Below are 14,022 nucleotides of genomic sequence, written 5' to 3' on the forward strand. Positions count from 1 at the left end.
AACTCTTGCTCCTTCTATGGCTAAAGAGTCCACTGCTGCAACACACTGAACAGTGTTATTTTGAAGCAGTGCTGCAGCCACTGGAAAAGATCCCAAATAAGTCTTATTCTTCTCTGTCCTTCACCAATGTTCTTCACCAAAAAATATCCTCCTGAGCCACCAGATACTCTGGAAATGCCACTGATTCCTTTCATCAATGTTCTCATCCATCTGCTGCATGCCACAAGACCTCTATTCTGTGCTTTCTTACTTATTCTCCATTAACTGGCTGGCTCTGGCCTATTTTCTTGAATGTCTATTTCTGATTAAATATGGAAAAGTTCTGGGATCAAGAACCAGGACCCTATGTTCACGACACAATTGTGCTGAACCCCTGTGTGTTAATTTTGCCTCATTTACCCTGATTTATACTGCTTACAGTGAAGTGATTTCAACATGAAGGTGGCAAGTGTGTAGGCTCTACCCTAGAAAGCCTGTAACCTGCTAAGTAAAAGCATCTCCCAGGAGAGCTGAGGTGTGGTTTGAACCTTCTCACAAAGGAGACATTAGAGCTTTTCTTGCTATGCCCCAGGGAATTCAATTCTTAATTTGTTGGTTCAAACATCTCTATCCCCATTACCCAGTGAGGAAGAGACACCACTCAACTTTACATATCCTAGACGTGCTGATGATTATCGCTGTTTAAGGAATGTATCTATCGGGTTATTCCCTACTTGTTACCATAGCAAGTACAGACGGGCATGCAAACCTTGCTGGTCAGCCCTGCCAAGGCAGAAGGGCACGTAACTTCCCAATGCACAGCATCAGGAGCTTAAACGTTGGTGGCTGAAAAGAGCCTGCAGAGCCTAAACATGTCTGAACTTAGCTTCTTATTTGGCTCCTAAACTCTGAAGTTCTTACTGAAACTTCATGCTGAGTTCTATCCGTAGTTATGGGGGGCTACTCTGGAAGGCAGGGAAGCGAAAGTGGATCTGCCATGGTATAACCACTGACAGTCGAGCTTCTGCATTCAGGTAACATCTCTAAGTCACTGAACTCGTGCTCACTCAGTTTTTAGTGACTGTAACTTTCATTGGCACAAAACTTGGAACCATGGCGTATAAAAGAACCAGACTTGTGGGTGAGGATAAAGCCCATAACATTTCAGAGGCTCCTACAGACATTCACTATGCTTCTGTACTTCTGACTTGGATTTTTATTATTATTAATTATTATCTCAACCTTTTCATTTAAGTAATCTCTAATCTTTCTCTGTCACACCAAATTAAGGATTGGATATATGATAAGAACTTTTGAGTGAGAGCTGGGTTGCAAAAGCTATTCTCCCAACGGTGCTTGCAGACCCTATCAGGGTACTGATTACAGAATAAAACAAAACCTGTTCGATATCCAGGCCTCTGACATTCTTTGCTGTATGTCAGGAAGTTTCCTAATTTTGTGTCAACTGTTTATAAAGTAACACTGGCTATACAGGCAATGTTCGTAGCAATGAGATATCTTACCTGCAGTAGTTATGCTCTCCAAGCCCTCCCTCCCCATTGGGATATTTCAGAGTATTATAAGGATGCTCAAAGGTCTCATTCCAAAAAAGACAAGGTTTCCCTGCATATTGGGAGGTCTGGTTCTGAGTGCCTCGATAGTCAGCCCCATTTGCTGTGTAACATTCTGGGAAGAAATGGAAATGGAAAAAGAGAAAGAATGTATGTAGGTTTAGTGTTCGGTTGCTCTTCCCTCACCCTCCAGCCCATCCCCAAGAGACCACATTTCCTTTCACTAACATCTTTCCTGTATTGTTTAGGCAACAGAAGTTAACTGTCTGGGATTTGTTTTCTCTCAGAGTCAAGTCTCTACTGAAGAGATTATGAATTCAGTACTTTACTGAGCAATGTATAAGACAGTTAGGTCTAAAGAGTGGTTAATACAATTAACATGCATTTTCTGAATAAGCTCACTGATTTTTTTATTGTTTCACTCATTAAGATGAATCTGTAACTTGTTAATTTCCCAAAAATGAAATTAGATTATGTTATCAGTCTGCCACTTATCAGCACACTACTAGAATCTCATGCCAGTTTAACTAAAGTTGTGAATATCTGTACTTTATAAAAATGACAGAATTTGTGGACCTTGCAAACATTTACAACCTGATTTAGAAAAGTTTTTAGGCAGTTTTTTCCTCTGGTCTGAACTGCCTTAGAAAGGGACCTTCTTCGGTAAAGTATAATCATGATGCTGTGATTTGCTACTAAAGTATTTATACTTTCAGATTAAAACTTACAAGTCGGTATTCTCTGGCTTACTCATATATTCTCTCGTTTATATTCATTTTCCTAGCTTCCTAATACTCAGCAAGTTAGAAATCAAAGCAGAGAGTGATTTCTCTAGTCATTAAATACAGTATCCCCTTCTCAGCTAACTACAGATCTCATGCTGCCTGGCTTTGCTGTGTCTTATTAAATAAATGACATCTTCCGATCAAATAAATATTCATATACATGAACGATTTTACCTTTATTAAAAATGCAAAACATTTTTGATTAAATTATGCACTGTGAGGGTGACAGAGCACAGGAACAGTCTGCCCAGAGCGGTTGAGAATCTCTGTCCTTGGAGATATTCAAAAGCCTTCCAGGCATGGTCCTGGGCAACCTGCTTTAGGTGACCATGCTCGAGCAGAGGGGCTGAACCAGATGACCTCCCGAGGTCACTTCCAACCTCAGCCACTCTGTGACCATCTTTCAGAAACAGCCACTACAATTCATGTACCATAAATAAGTCCATCTTGTTTATAATTAATACTTGCTAACATTTACCGCCCATGCATTTATTTCAAAACAGTATTACAATACAAGAGTCCACGACAGAATTAAAACTCCTGCGTTACGCTGCTGTAAACATCTCTTTGTACCAAGCAGCATTACTGAGAGAAGTCATGAATGCTTCCCACTCACTGCAGGCTGCGCAACGCTCTGTTTCATGTGACCGCCTGCTCTGCAGAAACCCGCGGCAGCTGCAGAGATGTCCCACTGCCCTGAGGGAGAGCGCTCTGAAGGGGGGTATGCTCATCTCAGGTGTCCCTCACGAGACATGCCGTACAAACAAAACAAGGTTAGAGAGACTGCGTGGCTGCAGTTGGAAGCTTAATCCTGACACTGACACTACACCTTTTTTGTATTTAGAAATACTGTGGGAGAAGGGAAAATGTATTATTAAAACCATGCCTTTGAAATTAGTTTAGTCTGGGCCCACAAATATCAAAATGATGCAATTATAATGATTATTTCACAGTTTTATTACACAGCAGATGAAAGCCGATGTTTTTTTGCCTTCGCTGCGCATTTTCATGCCTAGGCAAGTTAGGATTCCTTTTAAATGGAATTTTGTTGCTGAAGGCACACAGAAGAGGTGTCTGCACAGCCATTAATGCACACTGCTATCATCCACGGACGGAAAGCTATCTAATGTAACAAAAACAAGCCAATACTCCTCCTTACTGCAATTTACCTGTGCCTTAGCCATGGAGGTGAGTTACAAACATTTACTTGAAAATGCAAATCTGCATTTCCAGTATTCAGGCCACCACAGATATTTGCATAAACATATGAAAAAAACCCACTTTAAAGTCTCCACAGTGTTGCAACTTTCTTCAATACCTCTCTTGCTTTGCAGTTAATGTAAAAGTTTTTCTATGTCATAGCTAAAAGATGTAAGGTGATGAATTTGGCAGAAAAAGAGGAAAACGTGATTAAATTGGATAAACAAAATAACATACAGTATAAAGAAGCAGTTGTGAGAAGTGATAAACTTATCCAGAAAAGATGTCTACTTCAGCTTAGTGCTATTGCTTTTCTGCTTCTCACTTCTAAATGAGAAGCAGTATGTATGAACATCTACTCAGAAATGCAAGGAATGCTACAATACCTGAACGCAACCTGGCACACAGACTAAACTGAAGTTAACATCAGCCCACTTGAGGATCTGCTAAGACTGGCCCATGCTTTAACTTGCAGTAGCAACTGCCTTTCATTTTCATGTCAGCTTGTTTTTCTTAATAGACTTTCTTCAAACCACTGCACTGGTACTTCCCAGGGCATGGCACAAAAGGAAGAGCTCTCTTGGTTCCTCTTATCTGTCGTTTTTTGTTCCCCACACAACAGGTAGCTGCAACAGTGCCTCTTATGTTCTTTTGCACGACCAAGAGGTTTGGGAAAAACCGAGCTCCAGCCGAGTTGCAGTGAAGCTCCCCTGGCTTTGTGGGCATCGAGATGTGGAAGGGGGAGGCAGTGAAATACCACATAAAATCATTGACTATCCCAGAAAAACTGAAATGAAAACTTTCAAGTTATGGAATTTAGCAGCTGTTACCAAATGAAATGCACCCCTTTTTGGGTTACAGGGAATCTGCCAGAAAATTTTCATTATGTTAATGATTAATAATAATTTTGCCATAGCACTGGAGCACAATCTTTCCAAGTAAATATGGGCACTCAAAAATCAGGCCGTCAGTCCTACGTTCTTTTGCCTTGAACAATCTGCTCTGAGAGCTGCCGAGATGCATTTTGTACAGTTTTCTCTAGAATTCTGAGTAATGTGGATAGAGAGCTCTCAGCATATCCATTATCTTTGCAGTAAACAGATGAATTCTTCTATGTATCACACACAGTGATTTTGCCATATTTTGCTGCACAACACTTTGCCAAAACACTACTTTAGCAATCTCATTGTGAAATTAATATTCCCAATGTGCTGAAGGTGCAAAGTGAATGTTTCATCACAGACAGCCCACTGTCCTCTCCATTTCAAATCCACGGGCTGCACTTTAAAGACAAAAGTCCCAAGAGATTCGGGAGGAGGGTAGAACCTCCATCCTTCTTTTTGTCTTACACCACTAGCACAATAATTCTATGAAAATATGAGCTTAAAAAAAAAAGTCAGGCAGATTTGTCTGCAGAAAACTAATTCATAAGAGGCCACTGCAACAGTCAGAAAAGAGTGGACTGAACACTACAGGAAAACTCTTGGGCTTACTCAAATTATCTGATTTCTCTTTGGAGGACTACAATCACGTAGAAGGGAGGGAGTAAAAAATAAACCAACCATCAGCAACCTCCTCTCCTTTACTTCTGGACCCACTGGATCCAGCTGCTTTGTGTCGGTTGATGCTTCTGTGTTACTTCAGGCTATTCAGCCCTTTGCCTGAAATCTAACATCAGAGCAGACTCAAGTGACACCGACACCAGTTCTATGCATTTCAGCAAGCCTTATTCCTTGAAGTTTTGGAAAGATGGTGGTAACTATGTCAGAACTCGCACTGTATCCAAGTCCCCTCCCGGTGGCACAGATGGCAAGGGAAGAACGGGCACTTTGCGGAGGCTGAAGCTGGCAGCTTTCTAGAAGGCACCGGAACCCCACTGTCCCTGACAGAGCTGTCAGGTGGCTTCTGTTCATGCACCCAAGGCTCAGTTTAAACCATTCTGTCAACCATAAACCATAAACCTTAATTAAACCACTAGGGCTTTCAATGGGGCACAGAGGAAGCGGTGACCATTCAGATCTTGAAGTCTCCAACCTCAGATTTCTTAGCTGGGTTTCAGTCACAGTGCGAAGCAGAGGCCTGTGTCACACCCATGATGAAAATCAATGTCTGCAATGATCTCACCCTATTAACTGCCTGACGACCCCACTGCTTCTACTGTTTGGTGGGGATGCATGCGAACAGAATTGATCAGAGAGGGAACCACTGCAGTGGTTCTAGCCATGAAAAGCTGGAAGGTTCCAGCAGGTCCTGTTCAGGATAATGCTTACGAGCCTCAGCGAGCAAACAGACAGCAGTGCGTTGGCAGGGCTGGTTTGTTTTCAACACATCAGGTGCCATGGTTGACAGAAAAATAACTCCTTTTTAAAAAGAATGAATACTGAGACTAGATAAGCACATACTGAGTGGGAACTGCTAGGAAGAAACAGCAGAGTGAGCCTGGGGTTGGCTGTCCACTACGAGTGAGTACAGTGTGTGATACAGGTTCACAATTAGTTTTATTAGAGCCAGATCAACATTTGGAAGATCAAACAGCAGCTGTAGTAGAAATTTTTTCCATCTGTCTTGGTTTCTTCTTCGATGTAGGGACCTTACAATGATCATTTCTGCCTTTGTTACACTGGGACGGCATGGCTGCCTGCGCTCCACATGGCCGCCACTTCAGGATCATTCGAAAAATTAAGGTAGTGCAGCACATAACAGCCTGACTTTTTCACTGAATGAAGCGCTGACGGTAAAACACTAACATTTCAGAGTCTGCGCTGGCTTTCAGTGATTGTCACTTCCAAATACTGGGTTTAATCTCTGAAGTCCTCAATGGCAGGAGGCCCAGTAACATGAGAAACTCTCATCCCGTGCCACATCGCCACAGACAGAAACAATACAAACGTCTGAATTTCACCTGCAGCCTCTTCTGTACAAACGAGGATGAAAAGCAAAGCAAACAGCTACCTGCTCAAACACTCTTCTAGCTGACAAGTGGGAAATCTTACAAACACTAAGCATCCTCCAACACCCGTATTTCCCAAAGACATGCATTTAGTGACGTTACAAAGTGCAAGCTGAAGAGGTGGAGGTTTCGGGATGGTGTAAATGCCTTCTTAGAGTACTCTTCTAAGTTTGGGGCATGTAGGTAGCTTTCGAGACTGATAGTTCAGAATGACAAAGCTGTTACTATTTCACTGAAAAAAACGAATTTACTTGCTGTATTTCTTTGCTTTAATTTCTGGAAGCTACTCGGAGTGCTGACTAGTGGCCAGAGAGATTAAAGGTTGGCGACAATTATCAACCAGAAACTATCCTACCGGCTACTGCCCGGCAAGCAGCAAGGTCTTCTTTGAAAAATCTGCAGATTAGTGAGAGGTAAATGAAAGTGGCTGCTATTTAAATCTTGAGTTTCAGTACAGCAGTGTGGACAGCCAGAACATTAAACGTTCTGTAGGGCTGGAGCAAGAAATAAAGGTTCCTTGACTTCACATGCTGTAACTGCTCGGTTCTCACTTGTTTTTCTTACAGCCTTGCAGAAGAGTCCGAAAAACACTTCAGGAGAACCTAAGGACATGGAACCAAAGGTGCTGGGTCTGGTAACGACTAGGCACCAGCTGCTTGATGCGTGTGCTTGCACAGTGTTCGAAGAAGGGTTTTCAAGTCATCTCCGTTCTACCTAAACTGTTCTGGTTCCTGCTTGAGATTGCAATTTAAGCACTCCTCCTTAAATGAAAGCACTGTATCTAGGTGCAGATGGCAACAGTTACAGGCACTAACCAGATGCTGCAGTCTCTAATTTGATTGAAAGGGTATAATTAGACAGCAGAAACACTTCAATGAAAGAGTAATGCACAGAGGAAAGGACAGAAACCACTTAACTGATGCCAAGATACCCCAGCAGTAAGGGAGGCAGGGGCCCACGGGTGGAAGGGGCAGAACACCACATTACCTTCTTCAGACGAGAACATTTCTGTTCCCCTACGGATGGAATAGGGATTCTATTATCATAGGTTGCCACAGTTCTTCATGTGGGAACACTGATTAAAACCAGAAGAAGCTTCAGGAGATCAAAGAGACAAATATGGCTTCTGTGGTCATTATTAAAAATATTTTTAGCAGTGCAATGGTTTTCTTTGAAGATGCAGTTTTATCGATTGAACCGAACGTTCATTTGCATACCACTACATGATTGGCCAGGCCAACAGAACCTCACGCCGTATCGCGATATGACGCAAAAGAAAGGTCCTGGGGAAGGCCAAGGCTGCCCCGGGCCTCCGGCAGGGAAACTGCTGCAGCACCTTCACATCACGACACCATCCCGATTAACACTCACGTAACAAAAGACCTTGTCAAAATCATCAGGCTTGGGTGCCTGTACTGTAACAACACAAGAGCTGACACGAACGACAGCAAAAACCTCAGGAAACCGTGACCTTCGTTTAAAATTGCAGTTTTCAAAATTGCTAGAAAATAACTCCCCATGTGGTAGATCAGCCAGTTGAGTTCTGATGTGATGCTATGAGGGCACTTGGTTGGCTGGTGGTTTCTCCTTTGCAGCGCAAAGGCACTCAGCACGTAGTTTTAAAAATCATCTCTTGTTCTACATACCCACACAGGCACGCACACACACACACAGACACACACATACAATTTTTTCAAAGTCCTCAAATGCAATCATGTTTGCTGATCAGAACTAGAGTCTTATCCAGCATTGGTCCAAACCAGAGAGCAGCCACTGAATACTCACCTGACATTTAACCAACCCTTGACCTAGGCATCTGTCTGTAAGAATGCACATTCCTGGAAATGTACAGACATGTGGAATTCCATACTTGTGCTCCCTGGCAGTGTGTGAGTTGTTGTGAACTTGCTAATCTTTTGAAACTTTGAATACTAACCTTCAATCTAATAATTTTCTCACCACTTTTCTTTCTTTTGTTTAAAAAAGTTAAATGCTATCTGACTGCCAGAGTCTTTCTGGAACATGTCGGAAGCAGGCAAATTAGGACATGAGCATGAGAGGCAGTCACCATTACTTCTGATGCTTAAAACTATGAATTTTGTATCTTTTTTCTTTTTATTCATACAATACAAACATGCTATATTAGCCACAGCTTTGCAGCTGCTGGCTGGTCCTCAGCCTCAAGACACAAACACACTTGCTTGTCCTGTGATCCTTTATCACTGGAAATAAGAATGCATGATGTGGCCCCATAAGAATTTCTGCTCCTTAATACACCCATTTGTTTTCTCTCTTTGTGAAGTTTTAAAACTGCTGTTCCATTGTCAAGCGTGGCAGACTGAATCCCTTTGGAAATTTTATCAGGATGGGCCATAGCCACTGTGTGGATGGAGGGAGTGGTCAATTGCACAACCATTATGGTGTGATATGACAAAGAATGCAAATTTTGCAGCTGGCAGCATGTAATCCCTGCCTCCCTCCCACTTCTTTGGCTCCATCCTGCCTAAATCCATTCACATAACTCTGGATTTTGAGTTACGCTTCATGCATGTACAAGCATGATATGCTGAAGTGTCTAACTATTTCATTTTCTGTCTGGTTAGAAATGCTTTTTTGAGTATTTCTGTGACAATTGCTTAAGGCATATCAAGTAGAACTGCTTCTCCGCATCAGCAAGACATAGGCAGAAAAAGATGACAAGAGATACAAGGTTTGTGAGAGAAGGCTGAAACAGCAGCTCAAAGGGAAGATGCAGCTGTGAAGAAAACCAAAGACACAGTTGAGCCAGTATTGCCAAATGGAAAGAAAACAGAGAAAGGAAAAAGGGGTTGATAATCATATAAATTTCTGATGGGGAAATCAAACGAACGCTATAAATACAGAAATTAGAAGTGAGAACTTACTGCACTGAATATATAAACTAACATTTGATCACCGAAAGTAAGATTTGCTGAAGGCATTTCCATCTCTTTGGCCTTGTAATACAAAACTCACCAAACTCAGACAGTTCTTTAATGTTAGGCAATCTATTCACCCATCTCTTATTTCTGATTCACTTGAGAAATGTGGTATGACTGAAGTTTGAATGCTGCAAATGTCAGAGTTTGGATTACTAAAAACTGTTGGGCATCACACAATAAAGCAGAAACATTCTGGGAAAAGCAGCACAGTACTATGTGCAAAAAGGATTGTTAACTTGCTCTCATTTCTGACAATTAGAGTCATTTTTCATAAGGCAATTCCAGAAGTTAAAGCTTCTCTCCTATCTTGGCAAACGATGGTGTGATGTAGTCTGTATTTTGACTGCACTTTACAATAATAAGCTTATTAAGACATGCACCTGATAACAAGGGAATAGGCATTAAAACCAGCAACCTGACCCAGCTGATCCTGTTTCGGTCGTGTGGGATCAAGGATCAAAATGCAAGGTTTGTGCAGATTAGCAACTCTGCAGATGTACATGCCACACAAATTACAGGTCCTCGCTGAAGCGTCAATGTGCACTGTTGCCAGGTTCTTTTATCAGAAGACACACAGGTGGCAGTGCTTTCTAGATCCATTCTCTTTTGCTACCCTTTCACTCAGAGGCATTATATATATTCTTCTCTCCTTCCCCTGCCTCAGCTGCTTGTGCTTAGCCATCTCTGTCCCCTTTAGTGGCTGCCAGTGCATGCAGCCAGAAAGTGGCTAGAGGATGGAAGCACAGGTGCGTAAACAGGTAGAATCCTCTCAGTAGCCTACGAACCAAACATTCACACTGGGATATATCTTCCACTTGCTGTCATGCAGCCTGCTGTGCGGGACATGGGCACACATGGAGTGTTCTGCTACAGTTCTGGTCAGAAACCTAACAAGACTATGTTCTTCCAACTTAAAGGCAGAGGTACGTACTGTGTGCACCGAACACCTCCTGATGGTACGTGCAATGGACTGTTAGACATGGTCTAGGTAAGTCCCTCTCTCGGCAGCTCTCTGCATGCTTATCTGAAAATACTATCACGTTTTACTCTCTGCAGGCGACTTCTGAGAAGTTGTAGTTAGCCTGCGGAGTTCTCTCTTCTGGTAAAAGGCTTCCCCCAGCCCCCGCAAAAAAGTCTATGTAAGTATTTTACAAATATAATTAAGTGCATCTACAAAACCTTGATGAGCAAGTATCTGTTCATGGTGAAAGGAGGTAGACCAAATTCTACATTATAATGAATAACAACAATTAGAATACGCAAAACATATCCAGAGGGACCATGTATCTGACAGCTGTGACACCGTGATCATCTAGAACAGCCGCTTCAGAGCTCATGAGGCAGGGCCAACACTGACCACAGGAGAAGCGTGAGACTTGAAATCATTAGTAACAGAACTGAGTTGAGCACAAAAGGCTGCAGAGAAGTTGTAAGTGAAACCCCAGCACGAACAGGTAGCAAAGCTTCTGGCTTCCACCGCTCATCGCCTGAGCAAGAACCTGAAGGCAGAGCCTGTGCCTGAGAGGGAGCTGAGGCAGCGTGCTGCAGCAGGCGAGCTGGCCACCCCCAAGCCCTGGGGCCAGTGCCCCCCAGCCCTGGGACCAGCAGCCCCCCAGACCTGGGCCAGCACCCCTCAGCCCCAGTCCAGCACCCCCAACCCCTGGGGCCAGCTCCCCCCAGCCCCGGGGCCAGCTCCCCCCAGCCCCGGGGCCGGCTCCCTCCAGCCCCGGGGCCGGCTCCCCCCAGCCCCGGGCCGGCTCCCTCCAGCCCCGGGCCGGCTCCCCCCAGCCCCGGGCCAGCAGCCCCCCAGCCCCGGGGCCAGCAGCCCCCCAGCCCCGGGGCCAGCAGCCCCCCAGCCCCGGGGCCAGCAGCCCCCCAGCCCCGGGCCAGCAGCCCCCCAGCCCCGGGCCAGCGCCCCCGCCCCCCCGCAGACGCTCGTGCAGACGCCGCCACCAACGCTCCGCTCCGCTCCGCAGCCACGCGCCGCTGCCCCGCGCACCTCCGCACGCGCCGCGGGTCCGGCTCCCGCAGCGCAACGTGCCGCTCGCCTGCCCTCGCCTCCCGCTGTCGCCCGGGCTGCCTGCCGCACGGGGGGACCCCCGGGACCCGCACGCCGCAGCCGGCCCTCGCCCCCCCGCCCCCGCAGCCCCGCAGCGACCTGGCGGGCAGGAAGGGCCGCGGCCGTGACCCGGCCCCTCCGCGGCGGGGTCCGCCGGCCCGCGGGGCTCAGCAAGGCCAGCCCGGAGCGGCCCCGAACGCGCCCCCCGCCCGGCGCCCCGCGGCGCGGCACTCACCGGGGAGCGCGGGCTCCCGGCAGCAGCTCAGCGCCAGCCCCGAGAGGGCCAGCGCGGCGGCCAGGGCGGGGGGCCCCATGGGCGGCAGCCCCCGCGCTCCGCGGCTGGGGTGGTCGCGGCCGGCCGGGAGGAGCGCGAAGTGCGGGAAGCGGAGGCCCTACCGCATGTGTCCTGTGAGTGCGCCCCGGCGAGGTGCCGAGTGGCAGATGAGGGATCCTATTACCAGCCATGTGACAGGAAAGGATAGAGACCGACATCCCAACCTGCTGCAGCGCGGCACCGCACGGCGGCTGCCAGCCCGCGGCCGCGTTCGGCACCGGCAGGGCCGGGGCCGCACAGGGCCCCGCTGGGATGCGGGGCCGCCCCGCCGCCAGCGACCCCACGGCCCGGCGACCCCCGGCCCCGCTCCTCCGCCCCCCGCCGCGGCCCGCCCTCGGCGCCCCCCCCCAGCCCCGGAGCGCTCCGGGTCCCCGCTGCGGCGGCGGGAGAGGCCGGCCCGCCAGCCCCGCGACCTACCCCCGCGCTCCCCCCGGCCGGGGCCCCGCGGGGCTGCTGCGGGCGGCGGGAGCGCGCAGGTGCAGCGCGTCCCTCGGCGGGGGGCGCAGGGGCGGGGAGGGGGCTGGCGGCGCTGCCCGGCGGCTCCCGCCTGCCTGAGGGGACGCGGCGACCGGGCGGCGGGGACGCGCCGGTGCGGCCCGTTCGGGGCCCGGCGGGGCCGTGTGTCCCCCGCGAGCAGCTGGCGGCCGGGCCCCTCACACCTGCCCGGGGGCTCGCCCGGACACGCCGGGGACCACGGCCGCGGAGACACGAGCCAGGGCGGGCGGGCAGGGAGGCACCGGGCCGGGGGGGGCACACGGGGCCGGGGGCGGGAAACACGGGGCCGAGGAGCACCCCCGTCTCCCCCGCCCGGTGCTGCCGCGGGCCCCGGAGCGGCACCGCCGCGGCAGGCCCTGGAGCCGAAGGCAGAGGTGCCCGTGCGGGCAGGCAGCACCTTTTTCCCATTCACAGGCAGACGCAAAGGGCAAAAAAATTAATAATAATAATAATAAAAAATTATAAAGCTGTTGCCTGACCTTCTACAAAGGCTTATTGCCTGACCGGCGAGGTGTTTTAGCAATGGCAGTGCTGCTTTGCTAAAAAACCCCAACAAACAAACAAAAAACAGCAGAAAAGGAGAAAAAACCCAATTCCAACATTAAAAAAGAAAACCCAATTCCAACAGCAAAAAGAAGAAAAAACCCCCAATTTCAACATTAAAAAAAAAGAAAAAAACCAATAATTCCAACAGCAAAAAAGAAGAAAACCCCAAATTCCAACAGCAAAAAAAACCCACCACCATTCACATCGTCTCTGCGCGCAACAAACAGAAGGGCAAAGGCTCCGTCCGTGCGGCTGCTCTGTGCCACCGCAGTGCCCTGAGCGGCACCTGCCCGCGGCCAAGGGCACAGGGCACATCTGGCATCTGCTGCCTGGCCGTGAAGCAGCGAGACCCTGAACGTGAAGCAGCTGGGTGGGCTTCATGGGCTTGAACCGCTGTGTTGGTACGCGCTACCGTATGTCTTGCCTGCAGCACACAGAAGCCTCCCATCACAGGGAGCTGTAAGGTTGATTTGAGGAGAAAAACATGCTTAAATTACTTCTGGCCTTTGCAAGACACATAGAAAGCAGAAAAAACATCACATACTAGCATGGCTATATTAAAATAATGTGTATTTTAATATCACAGCATAATAATGTGCCACGTTCTTACTTCTTTGAGCTGAAATCCTAGCAAATGTAGAATTTTTAAGCTGATGAAATACTGAAAAACAATAGCACTCGTTCTGTCCGCTTGGTGTTATGTTTTTTGTTTGTTGTTTTTTTTAATGGTAAATGCTGAAGTATTTAGTTCCTCCTCACATGTACAATATATAAGTATGTTCCGTTATTTAGCTCACAAATTCTGGTAAAGTCCCTGATCCTGACCTTTGGTCGCACAAGAGCTCTGCCAGCAGACGTGGTTTTGTTGCCACTGAATATATATGTGTGTGTGTGTGTGTATGTGCGTGTGCACATGTGTGTGCACAGCCCAGGGAATTGGGGATCGCTGCGATGAGTTACCGAGATGGACCAGAAGGAACAGCTTGTGGTGGTGGGTGTGTGTTTGTTTTTACCACCACTTTGTTTATGACGGGCTAAGCCAAATAATTCTGATTCATAGAAATTGGCTGTATTCTCAGATGAACATACAAATTCTTCAGGAGGATTGGAGTTCTAATTCGTTCCATATATTCCCTTCCCAGC

At 47.5% G+C, this 14,022-nt stretch overlaps 1 protein-coding gene across 2 annotated transcripts in view; it reads right to left on the reverse strand.

Annotated features, from left to right (window-relative positions):
* KREMEN1 (kringle containing transmembrane protein 1) overlaps positions 1-12,153 on the reverse strand; it is a 30,994-nt gene extending 18,841 nt beyond the window's left edge. The window contains exons 1-2 of one of the 2 annotated variants that reach the window (XM_056323832.1): positions 11,740-12,153; positions 1,503-1,665 (exon numbers count right to left, since the gene is read on the reverse strand). In XM_056323832.1, coding sequence (XP_056179807.1) covers positions 1,503-1,665; positions 11,740-11,818 — 242 coding nt within the window. In that variant the 5' untranslated portion in view covers positions 11,819-12,153. Of the gene's footprint in view, positions 1-1,502; positions 1,666-2,951; positions 10,938-11,739 lie in introns of those variants that run through there. The other variant, XM_056323822.1, reaches the window with a different exon arrangement.
* Positions 12,154-14,022: the final 1,869 nt, after the last annotated feature.

Source organism: Falco biarmicus, chromosome 1 (assembly GCF_023638135.1).
Source record: "Falco biarmicus isolate bFalBia1 chromosome 1, bFalBia1.pri, whole genome shotgun sequence".
Lineage (NCBI taxonomy): Eukaryota > Metazoa > Chordata > Aves > Falconiformes > Falconidae > Falco > Falco biarmicus.